The sequence below is a fragment of the Ursus americanus genome, chromosome 24 (genome assembly GCF_024610735.1).
Source record: "Ursus americanus isolate L20-20 chromosome 24, mUrsAme1.1.p, whole genome shotgun sequence".
NCBI classification, from domain to species: Eukaryota; Metazoa; Chordata; class Mammalia; order Carnivora; family Ursidae; genus Ursus; species Ursus americanus.
The window spans coordinates 47,034,981-47,049,005 of record NC_142150.1 but is presented as its reverse complement, the minus strand read 5'-3'; the positions used below and the strand labels follow the sequence as shown (position 1 = coordinate 47,049,005).

The 14,025-nt window shown below is 46.5% G+C and overlaps 1 protein-coding gene across 6 annotated transcripts in view; it reads left to right on the top strand.

Annotated features, from left to right (window-relative positions):
* Nucleotides 1-14,025, top strand: part of AP2A2 (adaptor related protein complex 2 subunit alpha 2) — an 84,364-nt gene that overhangs the window by 4,004 nt on the left and 66,335 nt on the right. Inside the window, exon 2 of one of the 6 annotated variants that reach the window (XM_087855156.1) lies at nucleotides 3,795-3,939. The exons of the other annotated variants lie outside the window; for them this stretch is intronic. Coding sequence (XP_087711282.1) covers nucleotides 3,888-3,939 — 52 coding nt within the window. The 5' untranslated portion in view covers nucleotides 3,795-3,887. The remainder of the gene's footprint in view (nucleotides 1-3,794; nucleotides 3,940-14,025) is intronic. 6 annotated transcript variants of the gene reach the window in all.

Sequence of the window (14,025 nt, the reverse complement as noted above, 5' to 3'; positions counted from 1 at the left end):
GTTTACATGTGTGCTTTATTGGCAGTCTTATATAACTTAATTAATGCATGTCTTTATGCATTGCCATTGACATGTCAGCACTACATCAGTGTTGAGAATATAAAACACTGCTGAAAATGTTGTCAGACTCGGAATTGACTGCAAAGTAATCAAGACTGCAATGAAAGAGAAGTGATAGGTCTAGGTGTTCATTCTTGTGAGACCAGTCATGTTGCCAGTGGGCAGGAAATTGCCATTTATTCCTCCATGCACGAGGTCCCAGGGGCTGGGCCTGTGCAGATGAGTTAAGACACTTCCATTGTGCTTGGAGGCATTTTATTTAATCCTTCCAGGCACTCACTCAAATGAAGGGAAACAAGAGGAGAGATGTAATTAGCTATTTGGCAAAAAACAAATTTCCCATGTTCTTGGAGAAAGCATGCAATTTGGCTGCAGGTGCAGTGATAAGCTAGTAGAGTAGGTATCAGTGCTCTGCTCATTGTGTTGGTCACAAAACTTTGTCCTTTCCGTTTCTGTTAACTTTGTTGAAATTGGACATCCCTTTGCTTTACATTTTAGCATGACTGAAGTTTAAAACACGTATTTGTTCATAAAATTCCATTTGTTATGAGTCATAAATTGGACATGGAGAAACTGAACATAAAAATTTAAGTTCAGCTTAAGTGTCAGTGTAGGAAATTAAACGTAAAGCTGGTACTTGATTTTCCTGAGTAATAGTAAAGGTCAGAATCAGAGTTTGTCAGTCTGCTTTTTAACTTTTCAAGTTCTTAAAAAAATTAATGTTCATTTTAGTCTTGCCTGGACATTTAAAGAATGCTGACTTTTTGAAAAAATGCTCTTCTTGCATTTTTTCTTTTGTGCTCTTCTGCATAACTTATATTCTTTAGAAACGGATTTAGGAAGTGTGTGACGGAGCGCAAAGGGAGGGACGCACCACTGTGCTGGAGGAGGAAGGAAGTCTTTGATCCAGGTTGAATTTTTCTGCCAAGGTTGGTGGTTACTGCTTCGAGGAAATACCTGTGTATTCTTCCCTGTTTCCTTTCTGGCTCCTCTGAAGGGGGTGGGGATCACTGTTTCTTTTATGACAAGTTGAAGTGTCCTGGTGATAAGTATATTCTCATGCCAGATACTTAGCATTCCTTCTCTTTTCTCTTAAAATTTTTACTCTGTTGTTTTGGCAACAATATATGTCAGGATTTCGTAGCTGCAGAATTATTGGAAAGGCTGTCTTTGTGAGATTAAATAGCATTTCCTTGGCTTTTTAAAAAATCGAATGGAGTCCGAGCGGAGGGGAGGCTTCCAGCGCGATGGCGCCCCTAGAGAAGGCGGCTCTCTGGTGTGAGCTCCTGAGTGGGCGGGGCTCTGAGCACCTTGGAATTTCTCGGGCCTGAGGCTATCTTTCCTTAGCTCAACTTTCAAAGCTTGTAGACTCCCCAAACGATGAAAAGTCTTTTTGTAAGTCTTTGGTGAACTTATTTGGCAAAAGTGCTGGCTTTGCCTGGTCTCCCTATGGTCTCCCTCCTGCGTGAGTGTTCACAAGTGTGTGCTTCCAGGACACAATGACCGTGTGCTTTGCTTTCTCCCTAAAGTCTGAGCAGTTCTGGATTCTGGGACACATTGGGCCTTGGGTTTTGGGTAAGGGATGGCATCTGCGCCTGTTATGTGAAATTTGTGGGGTTCAGAGAAATAGAACATGTGGTCCTTGTCCCCCCCCTAGAGAGTTTGCAGACAAATGGGGAGCCAAGTTCTCGCCAGTGCATTCATCTTTATTGAGCACGACCTGTATTCAGGACTCTTGAATGCAGAATAAGAGGAATAAGCAGTTGTAGGGTGGACAAGATGAGTCCTTGCCCTGAAAGCAAGGTGGGGAGGTCCTAGAGGGCAGATGGAGTAGTAGAGGAACACCAGGTGCTCAGGCATCTACAAAAGGTAGTTCTAAGTCAGACTTCGGAATGTTTCATATTTACCCTTGACCTGGTTGAATATTCTTTTTTTTGGTAAAGCATGTCTGGTCCATTCCCTCCCTAGATCCAGTGAGATGCAATGAATGTAGGGTACATACATAGGAATGGCACCCTTCCTGTCCTCCTTCATTTTGGCCAGCACAGGGGTTTGATATTGAAACCACAAATTTGATGGGACACCTGGGTGTCTCAGTTGGTTGAGCCTCTGCCTTTGGCTCAGGTCATGATCTCAGGGTTCTGGGATCGAGTCCCACATTGGGTTCCCTGCCTCAGCGGGGAGCCTGCTTCTCCCTCTCTCTTTGCCTGCCGCTTCCCCTACTTGTGCTCTCTCTCTCTTAAAAATAAATAAATAAGGGGCGCCTGGGTAGCGCAGTCTTTAAAGCGTCTGCCTTCGGATCGGGGCGTGATCCTGGCGTTCCGGGATGGAGTCCCACATCAGGCTCCTCCGCTGGGAGCCTGCTTCTTCCTCTCCCACTCCCCCTGCTGTGTTCCCTCTCTCGCTGGCTGTCTCTCTGTCACATAAATAAATAAAATCTTTAAAAAAAAAAAAAAAAAAGAAACCACAAGTTTGGGAGTTAGAAAGTTCATCCTCCAGTGCAGTTTGAAGTAGATTAAATAATTTTGTCCTCACCTTAACAAAATGAATGATACTCTTTAGAAAATAGAAATGAACAGTTTTCACTGGGTCGTGTGATATCTAAGATTTAGATTATAAAACTACATTTACTGATTCTGGCATTGGCCTTTTTCAAAATAACTGACTTTGCAGTGAAAGTTGACATGGTTGAAATGTCATGAAAAGTTGTATGTGCCACTTGATTATGAGAAGTTCGGGGCGATAGGTTCAAGTGGGAGTTCCCACAGAGAGGTAGGAGCTGAGGCTGAGCGATAAGATTAGCTCTTGCACTCCATGGTGGAGAGGGCCAGAAGGGTTCGACCAGGGTGCATGGGATAAGAAGCAGGCAAGGAGGAAGTGGCCTTGTTTTAAAATAGTGCCCTGGGGACTGAGTTGGGAAGAAGACCAAGAAGAGTGTGGGGACGTTGAGTTGCAGGGAGAGAGGGAGAGGTGAGTCCTAGCCTCACCCAAAGTGTGTGACTGCTCACAAGATGCAGTTTATACTTGTGGCGACACTCTGGTTCCTGCCTGCCTTCACACATCACTTCCTGCCACCTCTTCGTTCTTTCTCCTTCACTATTGTTGGCAAAGAGGATTAGGACTGTGGCCCACAATCACCTAATAATCAGAGTGTGGGGGGGCGCCTGGGTGGCGCAGTCATTAAGCATCTGCCTTCGGCTCAGGGCGTGATCCCGGCGTTCTGGGATCGAGCCCCGCATCAGGCCCCTCCGCTGGGAGCCTGCTTCTTCCTCTCCCACTCCCCCTGCTTGTGTTCCCTCTCTCGCTGGCTGTCTCTCTGTCAAATAAATAAATAAAATCTTAAAAAGAAAAAAATCAGAGTGTGGGAAGCAGAGTCAGGAAAATTCTGTAGGAGTTGGGAGCCACCAGGTAGGAAGGTAGGAGGCACATTAGGAGGGGGGATGGGGCCTGTGGTCCGGCCTTGGAGTTTGTCATCTGTGTCAGTGGGGGATGCAACAGGTTGGAGAGGCAGTGATGTGCCCCACGAGGAGAGGAAGGTCTTTGCAGAGAGGCTGAGACCCACTCCCTTGCTAGGTTCTGGCCCTGCGTAGCTCCCTCAGCTTTCTGCTGCCTTGGGAAATGGGGACTTGAGTGAATGACCCTGCTGGATATGTTCATTTATGGAAACAAAAATTCTTGCCTGGTGGTTTGGGTCAGATCCTGATACTGTTTCCTTTTCTTTCTCACCTTTGCAGATTGTGGCTCTGTAGAGTCTGGAGTCTTCATTTTTGTCCCAAATTTGAACCCAGTGAGAGCTGTGGTGGTTTTGGGTATTCCTTGTATTCTGGATGTTTCCCATTTACCTTGTCATGTGCCCCAGGATTTGTCGTCTGTTGGCAGGTAAAAGTGTGGAGATCAGCGTCCAAGCGGGGTTGCCTGGTCTTGTTTTGCATCACAAGGTGTTTTCCTTGCCTTTAAAATCCCTTCTGGTGGCAACTCAAGAGTGTAACGGGGATTAGTTATTTCGTGTACCTAAAGCACTCGGAGCTCCTTAGGGGGGGCAGTGCCCTATTGGGATTTGCGTGTTGCTTTTTTTGTGACCAGCCTGCCTTCATGTGATGTGGTTGAGAGAGCAATTACATGTTTCTAATATAGTTTAAAAGGCATTGAGAATGGATACTCAATGATGCTGTTTTAGAAGACTATTCAACTGATAGAAAAAATAGAGCAGGAAAATGAGTATTTTGGAACACTTTTTAAAAAAAATATTTTATTTATTTATCAGAGAGAAAGAGTGTAAGTGTAGAAGCAGGGGGAGAGGCAGCAGAGGGAGAAGCAGGCTCCCCGCTGAGCAGGGAGCCCGATGTGGGGCTCGATCCCAGGACTCTGGGGTCGTGACCTGAGCTGAAGGCGGATGCTTCACCAACGGAGCCACCCAGACGCCCCAGTTTTGGAACACTTTTGGATTGCATTTATTGCTACTGAAAAATACAGTTCTGTGGCTTTTTTTTTTTTTTTAAGAGTTTATTTATTTGAGAGGGAGAGTGAGCGAGAGAGAGAGAGTGTGAGAGTGCTCATGAGCGGGGGTGGGGGGGGCAGAGGGAGAGGGAGAAGCAGGCTCCACCGGGACTCCAGGATCATGACCTGAGCTGAAGGCAGACGCTTAACCCACTGAGCCACCCAGGCGACCTCCCACTTTTTTTTTTTTAACGTCAGGTATGGCACAACCAGATCAGAACCTGAGTTTGAGCCTTGTTGTGCCTGTGAGAATCAGAGTCCTCTGTGATTGAGTTCATGCTGAACTGTTCCAGGGGATATGGAAACATGCCTCCATCCACAAGTCTTCAATAGGCCTTTCTTCCATAGGACACATTCCTCACAACTTCAGTTATTTCTTTTAATGGGCTTGTAGCTTCTGTTCATGTAATTATCTTTTTAAAACTTTTGTTGCCTTATTATTTAACCACAATTAGAGTTGTCCTTCCATAACGTAGCACACCTAGCTTCCCCAAGCACTGAGAATGTGGAGGAAGATGGAGGCGGGAAGGTGATTGTCTGACGGTCTGTTTGTGCCAAGTTGTTCAGTTCCTGAGGCCTGGCCTTTTTGAGATTGTCTTCCACGGGATGGAGGTGTGGGCCCCTTGCACAGATGCTGGTCACAGAGGGACAGGAAATGCTCTTCTGTTGGGTGCTGATGTCTGATGTATATTCTTTAATGCAGTATTTGCTGTAGATGTAATTTAAATCTGTTTAATATTAAGTAGTCAAGAAAACAGAGTTCTTCATACAGTGTTCTTGTTTTTGCTATAACTTTGGTGCAGCCCCAAGAGTGAAGTGTATTTTGAAGCTATATATTTCAAAATTTATTTATCTTTCTGGATTCTGTTTTCTGATGTCATCGTACAATTCATTTGGTCATTCATTTGAGAAATCTATTGAGTGCCTGCCGTGTGCCAGGCATTATTCTATTCTAGGCACTGGGGATTCAGTGATTAACCAAATGGACAAAATTCCTATACTTTCAGAACTTAAATTCTTGTGAGAATAGACAGACAAAATAAATGAGAAAAACATGTATCTATTTATCTCCATCCATTCATCTTTTTGTTGATCTGTTGTGGAGAAAAATAAATTAGGGAAAAGGAACAGAGAGTGGAGAGGGTTCTCAATGTCAAAGAATGTGGTTTGGTCAGGTAGCTTGAAGAACGTGTATTTTTTTTTTTTTAAGATTTTGTTTATTTATTTGACAGAGAGAGACAACGAGAGAGGGAACATAAGCAAGGGGAGTGTGAGAGGGAGAAGCAGGCTTCCTACCGAGCAGGGAGCCCAATGTGGGGCTCGATCCCAGGACCTTGGGATCGTGACCTGAGCCGAAGGCAAACACGAACTGATTGAGCCACTCAGGTGCCCCTGTTTTGTTCTTTGTTTTTGTTTTTGTTTTTTTTTTTAAAGATTTTATTTATTTATTAGACAGAGACAGAGACAGCCAGCGAGAGAGGGAACACAAGCAGGGGGAGTGGGAGAGGAAGAAGCAGGCTCCCAGCGGAGGAGCCTGATGTGGGACTCGATCCCGGAACGCCGGGATCACGCCCTGAGCCGAAGGCAGACGCCCAACCGCTGTGCCACCCAGGCGCCCCCTTGTTTTTTTTTTTTTTGAGATTAATTTATTGGGGCGCCTGAGTGGCTCAGTCAGTTAGTGTCTGCCTTTGGCTCAGGTCATGATCCCAGGGTCCTGGGGTGGAGCCCCACATCAGGCTCCGTGCTCAGTGGGGAGCCTGCTTCTCCCTCTGTCTGCCCCTCCCTGTGCTTGTGTGCTCTCTCCCTCTCTCTCAAATAAATAAACAAAATCTTAAAAAAAAAAAAAGATTATTTATTTGAGAGAGAGAGAGTGTGAGTAGGGACGGGCAGAGTGAGAGGGAGAGAGAATCCTAAGCAGACTCCCTGCTAAGCCGGGAGTCTGATGTGATGTGGGGTTCCATCTTGATGCGGGGTTCCATCTCGAGACCCTGAGATCATGACCTGAGCTAAAACCAAGAGTCAGACACTTAACTGACTGTGCCACCCAGGCCCCCTGCATATCTGTAATTTTTTATTGGATGCCAGACATCGTGAATTTCACCTTGTCAGTCCTGAATATTGTTGTATTTCTTTAAATATCCTTGAGCTTTGCTCTGGGATGAAGCTGAGCCATCTGGAAACTGCTTGATTCTTACAAGGAGGGACCAGGGCAGCCTTTAGTCAGGAGCTGATTTCACCCCACTCTTGAGGGATCGTGCTCCTTCCCAGAACTCCGCTCCATGCCCTGTGTTTTATGAGGTTCCCCTCTGGCTTGCTGGCCCTGTGCTACCTTCCATGGTTTACCCTCTGGCTTCTTTCCAGTGGCTCTTTCCACAGCCTCAAGATCATCCTGTCTTGCTTGGGCAGATCGGTAATGAGACGGAGATGCCAGGACCCCTCTGCAGCTCTCCGGCACTCTACTCTCCCTGCAGGAGGCTCTATTCCAGTGTTCTGCCCTGCACATTCTAGCCTCCTTGGTCTGTCTCCTCACTTTAGGGAGGCCTTAGGGCTCTGTTTGGGTGCCCCCTCCCCAAGCAGTAAGCTGGAGCAGTTGTAAGGCTCATCTTGTTTGTTTTCTGTCTCTCAGTGATCACGCTTGTCCATAGTCTGTTGTCCAGCTTCTGCAAACTATTGTTTGTCTAGGTTTTTAGTTGCCTGAGGTGGGAGGGTAAATCACGTCCCTGTTCATCGCCATTAGGTTTTGGGGAGAGATGTTTAATCTGCAGTTGGATATCTAAGACTGGAATTCAGAGAAGAGGTCTGGGCTAGAGGTAAAAATACAGGGGCATTCCTTGTAGGTGTTGTTTAAAGCCATGAGACTGGGAGCTCGCCGAGGGAGTGAGTGGAAATCATCAGAGCATAGCTCTCACTCCTGTAGCTTTGCTGTGTGCCTGGCGTGCTTCCAAGCCCGCTACCTTCATTTACATATCTGATAGTCACGATAATTCTTTACAGTAGGTGCTGTGTTCTCCCTGTTTCATAAATGAGGAACCCGAGCCCAAGGCCACATGAGTGCCTATGAAGTGGTAGAACAGGGATTCAGACTCAGGCTACCTGGCTCCAAGTCTTCTCTCCGAAGCACAGCGCTGGCCCAGCTCTCTAGGAAGATGGCCGGAGCTCCATGCATGCGGACTTGAAACAGTCGGGGAGAGACATGTTCAGGTGGGAGGAGCACAGGCCAGTGAGGAGGAAGCAGTCTGGTGGGTCACTTGAATGGACTGAGCAGAGGTAAACCGGATGGGGTAGTTTAAGGGAGAATAATTGGGAAACGTTGAGTGTCAGCCCTTGGGGAGTTTTGCTGTAAAGAGGAAAGAAATGAGATGGTGACTGCAGGATGCAGAGGGTGTCTTAGTGCTCTCTTGCTGCTGCAACAAGTTAACACAGATTAGCAGCCCAGACCTGCACTCCTGTGCTATCTCATGTTTGTAGACAGAAGCCGTGCACAGCCTGGCTCAGCAGGGTCCTCTGCCTAGAGTCTCACAAGGTTGAAATCAGGGTGTCCTTTCTAGAGACTCTGGTGGTGAAGCTGCTTCCAATCGGTCCTTATAACGTGGGGCTGAGGTCCCCTTTCCTTGCTGGCTCCCCTCCTAGAGCCTGCCCACATTCCTCCTCAAGCCTCCCATGAGGCCCCTCCAGCAAATGGAGACTCCCCCCCTCACCTCTTGCCTCGAGGCAGAAAGAGTTCTCTGCTTTTAAGGGCTCATGTGATTAGATTGGGCCCATCTGCAGGATCCAGGATAAATCCCCTATCTTAATTACATCTGCAGAGTTCCTTTTGCCATGGAAGATATCCTACAAGGTCCTAGTATAAGGGTGTGGGCATCTTTGTGGGGTGGGGGGTGGGGTATGGTGGTATTCTGCTTATCACAGTGGGTCAAAAAAGTATTTTTTTGTAAGTTTAATTCATTTGTTAATCAGTTCACCGAGTGGCAGTTTTGCACAGTGAGCAAAATAAATAAGAATATCCTCATGTGGCTTACTTACATTCTAGTGAGGTAGACATAAGTATAATAGAAAGATACATAGTGCATTGCATAGTATATCAAGGGGAGACAAAGCAGAAAAAGGGAATTTCAGTTTAGATAGTGCAGTTGGGGGTCAGGCATACCCGGCAGTGCTGGCGGACAGTATGGCTGGAGTAAGAGTTGGGTGCAGGGGGCAAGGGAGATGATGGGGATCTCGTAGGCTATTCTGAGAGCTCTGGCTTTCATCCTCAGTGAGTGGAGCCAGTGTGGGGGGAGACTGCGGTGGGCAGAGAAGGGACTTACCTTCGGGAAGAATTACTGATTGTGGTATTGGGAAGAGGAGGGGCGGGGAAGCAGGCAGAGCGGTTAGGAGGCTCTGAACTAGGTGAGGAAGGTGAGGACTCCTGGGTGGTGGGGGAGGTACAGCATGTTTGTAGGCTGCTGGGAAAGAGAAAGAAGGGCCAGGGAGAAGGTAGAGGGGTGGAGAAAAGCTGAGGAGCAGGGGGAGGTGGTGTGAGTGATTACTTGAGTGCTGTCAGGAGGGAGTAGGTTTACTGGCGGCCAGTGTGGGGAGTGAGGGAGGGGCTGTTGGGGGTAGAGGGGAAGCTGTGAGGTGGCGATTTAGGAGAGAGGGGCAGGGCCGCCCTGGGCTTCATGTTGGAGGCCAGCCCAGAGATTGGGTGTGTGGTTTCACCAGGCACACTCTCCAGGCTGTGTGTGGTGCCATTTGGCCAAGAATTGGATTCAGCAGGGAAGGGTTTTGCCAGGCAAGTGCACAGATGGAGAAACAGGGTCAGGACTTAATGTATGTGATGGGGTTGAAGCTGGCTAAAAGGGGGTGAGGATGGAAGTGGGGGAGAGAGAGAGAGAGAGGGAGTGAGGGAGGGAAAGAGAAAGAAATCGTATTTCCTGGGGTCAGGGTGGCTAATGGGTGTCAGAAAGTTGGCTTACCTGGTTGAGTGGACTGAAAGGTTGGGGCTGGTAGGACGCCTACAGTGGAGCATGGATAAGAGGATGACTGTTGGAGGGAAAGCTGTGGTGGGGACCAGATCATGCGAGGAGCTGAGGTCAAGGCCAGAGGGTTGTGTGGGGGTCATATGCATGGACATTCATCACCCAATGGTGGTGATCCTAGCACGGCAGGGAAAGAGGTGGTGTCATAGTAAGTAATTGGGCAGGTCTTCCCAGAACGCCCGGATCACGCCCTGAGCCGAAGGCAGACGCTTAATGACTGAGCCACCCAGGAGCCCCTATTTTCTGAGACTTTCAACTTTGTCCTCTAGCCCTTCTTTTGAACTTTTAAAACTTTCTGCTAGTACTTTTATAATTTGAGACCTTTCTTATTGTTTAAGTGCTCCTTTTTTGGTGGTATCTGGCTCTTTAAGCTGTATTTTCTCTATGCAAGAATACGCATTGCTGTGGAGTTTCCTCCTCTGTATAGCCTCTTTGCTCTGATTTCCTTTTCTGTAGGTTTGTTTTGGTTTCTGGCTCGTGCTGCGAGACCTTCCTAGATGCCTGGTGGTTGGAGTCTCTCCACTCACATGTACTAGCATTGGCCAACATGGTCAGCGCTTCGGTGGGAGGCCTCCCTGCATGGTGATGGATGAGGGGTCTCTGTCATTGGGGGAACCTACGTGTCAGTTGTCTCTTCAGTCTCTTCCAGAATGACCCTTCAGTCTCATCTCTTGCTTGGTAAGGTAGGTGGGTATTGTAAGCCCAGCTGCCATTATTCTGGGGGGGGGGGTGTTTCACCATCAGTGAGTCTTTCACTCAGTTGTGCTTTTCTTAGTGTGGCACCTTATCCCAGCACTCATTGGTGTCACCAGGGCTAGAGCTTCTGTGTTCCTGCTTTTCCAGGGGGGAAACCTCTAGTCTTCTGCTGGGATTGGGGGAGTAGGTTGCCTGACTGCAGGGTCTGCTGAAGGGAGCCCGCTGCTCCTTACATAGACTTAGCTCTCCTCCTGATGTCCACCTCCTGACGCACCTGACATTTTCAATTCCGGAGCCTTTTCAGCTTCTCTGGAAAGGGTTGTTTTTTACTGGTTCTCCCTCTTGCAGGCTCTGTTAGCCTGAGTAGTTACCACTTGATCATCTCTTTCCTCCATCCCAAATTGTGGTGACTGCTCTTACCATACAGTCTTTTTCTTTTAAGTAAGATTTGGACTAATTTTATATATTGTGTGTCTGTGTGTGTGTGTGTATGTGTATATATATACACACACATATATATACACGTATATATACACATTTTTTTTTTTTAAAGTAGGCTTCATGCCCAGCCAGCATGGAGCCCAACATGGAGCTTGAACTCACAACTCTTGAGGTGAGACCTGAGCTGAGATCAAGAGTTGAATGTTTAGGGGCGCCTGGGTGGCACAGCGGTTGGACGTCTGCCTTCGGCTCAGGGCGTGATCCCGGCGTTATGGGATCGAGCCCCACATCAGGCTCCTCTGCTATGAGACTGCTTCTTCCTGTCCCACTCCCCCTGCTTGTGTTCCCTCTCTCGCTGGCTGTCTCTCTCTCTGTCGAATAAATAAATAAAATCTTAAAAAAAAAAAAGAGTTGAATGTTTAACTGACTGAGCCACCCAACTACCCCCTAATTTTTATATATTTTACACACGGACTTCATGACCTTTATGGCCATTTTTTAATACTTTGGATTAACCACAGCTTGGGAAATAATAATTTGACTTTAGTATTTTTACTTTCTAATTCTCAAATGAAGTAGTAATACCTTTTATTATCAAATCTAATTTTAGGGGCGCCTGGTTGGCTCAGTCAGTTAAGCGTCTGCCTTCGGCTTGGGTCATGATCCCAGGGTTCTGGGATCAAGTTCTGCATTGGGCTCTCTGCTCAGCAGGGAGCCTGCTTCTCCCTCTCCCTCTGCCTGCTGCTCTGCCTACTTGTGCTCGCCTGCTCTCTCTCTATCAAATAAATAAATTAAAAATTAAAAAAAAATAAATCTAATTTTATAATGTAGTTCTTATTATAAAGCTTGTTTGGCATATGTTTCTTCTCTTTTCTTTCTTCTTTTTTTTTTTTTAAGATTTATTTATTTGAGAGAGAGCGAGAGTAGGAGAGCACAAGCAGGGGGAGCAGCAGAGGGAGGGGAGAAGCAGGCCCCCTGTTGACCAGGCAGCCTGATGTGGGACTCAGTCCTGGGACCCTGGGATTATGACCTGAACTGAAGGCAGACACTTAACCCACTGAGCCACCCAGGCACCTCTGGCATGTGTTTCTAAGTGGAATTTATTTATTTATTAGATTTTATTGATTTATTTGAGAGAGAGAGTGAGTGAGAGAGAACACGAGTGGGGGCAGAGGGAGAAGCAAACTGCCCTGCTGAGCAGGGAGCCGGATCCCAGGACTCCAGGATCATGCCCTGAGCTGAAGGCAGATGCTTAATAGACTGAGCCACCTAGGTGCCCCTCTAAGTGGAATTTAAAGAGACCGTGTGATTCTGTGGCATTTTTTCTAGTTCTTACCTGAAGCAGGCAAGCAGGGAGGATCTTGTTCTCCATTAAACAGAACAATACAGTATATACAGGTTTCGTTTGTGATGCTCTGAAACCCAGAATCAAAGCAAGGAGATAGGCATCTAATAGGATTTTGTTCCATAGACATGATCTGTGTCGATGAGGCAGTTTTTTGCTGGTAATTGAATATAGTAAGTGGAAATTTCTCTTTGTGGTGAAGTCAGTAGATTATCTTATTGGTAATGTTGACTCAGTCCAGAGGAGTTTGGATACTTACATTTTCCAAAGAGTTACTTTAAACTCTGAATTCAAACTTTAAAAATAGAAATAGTTTTTAGAGTATACTTCATCATGGTGGAGCCTAAAAGAGAGAATACTTAGGTAGAGTGTTCCTAGAAGGCCTCTCTGAAGAAGCAACCTGTGACCTGGGTCCTGAAGTTGAGCTGGGACCAGCCTCCTGAGGGGAGAACGGCTGCTTCAGGACCTGAAAGACCAGCGCAGCTAGAGCATAGTGAATGAGAGGCAGAGTCACAGAATGAAAGCAGATTACTGGGTGGAGGCCAGAACACACCGGGCTTTGAAGGCTCTGGCACCGAGTTTGAGTTTCTCTTAGGTATGTAGGAAGCTGCTAAAGAAAATCACGTAAGTAACCGGGCTAGTTCTGTGTAAAAGATTACCTTGGCTTCTGTGTGGAAAATAGGTTGAAGGAGCCAGGAGAGGAAAGTAAAAGTTGTGAGAGTCCAGACAAGACGGTGACAATGGAGAGAGTGAGAATAGAATATTTTTTTTGGAGGAGAAATGGACAAGACTTAGGACCTGGAAGGAGAGTTTTCTGTTGGAGACAAAAACATCACCTGTGTTGGTGGCAGTCTTAGTGCTTAATCAATGTTCTTTCTTTCTTTAGATTTATTTATTTATTTATTTATTTATTTATTTATTTATTTATGAGAGCAAGAAGGAATGTGAGCAAGAGGGGCAGAGGGAGAGTGAGAGGGAGAGGGAGAAAGAATCTCAAGCAGACTCCCTGCTGAGCTCAGAGCCTGATGCTGGGCTTGATCTCATGACCCTGAGATCCTGACCTGAGCCGAAACCAAGAGCTGGATGCTTAACCAACTGAGCCACCCAGGCACCCCCAGTGTTAGTTGTTTCTTAGCTCAATTGCATATAAGCTCTTGGGACAGTTTAGCACATTATAAGTACTCAGATGTATGCTGTTATTAACACGTACTATATGCTGGGCATTCTTTCCTCTCTGAACATCTATGGAGTACCTACTAAATTCCAGGTGCTGTCCTGGGTTCCAGAGGCTATACCAGTGAATAAAACATACAACACCGCCTGCTCACATGGAGCTTACTTACATTCTGGGAGATGGAGATGGAAAATAAAAAGAAAATTATATCTTACGTTGGAAGACAATAAGTACAATAGAGAGAAATTAAGGAGAGAAGGTGGTGGGGAATATGGGGTTGTGGGTTTTTAACTCCAAATAGGGTGACCAGGATTGGTCTTGCTATGAAAGTAACCAGTGAGCAAGACTTGAAGGCACTGGGCCATATAGAAATTAGTGGGGAGAACATGTAGGACAGAGGGAACAACAAGTACAAAGGCTTTCGTTGGGGGAAGATGACCAGTGTATAGAAGAAACAGGAGGCCTATGAGGCTGCAATAGAGCAAGCCAAAAGGAAGGGAGTAGGAGGTTAGGTCAGAGTGGTAATGGAGGTGGGGAGACAAGAGGTATGTAAGGCCTTTGTAGAGCATTATAAAGACTGTGGCTTTTTTGTTTGTTTGTTTGCTTTTGCATACTAAACACTGGGAATAATGAGACATGGTCTCTGTCCTCAGAGTTGCTCAAGCCCTTGAATGCATAGTGTTAAGTGGTGTGAACTGAATAGTGAAAACGAGTGATAATCAGCTTAGGAGAGAGTGGTTAGGCATGGTAATACAGGGGTAATACTTGGGTTAGGCCTTGCTAAGCTCACAGTG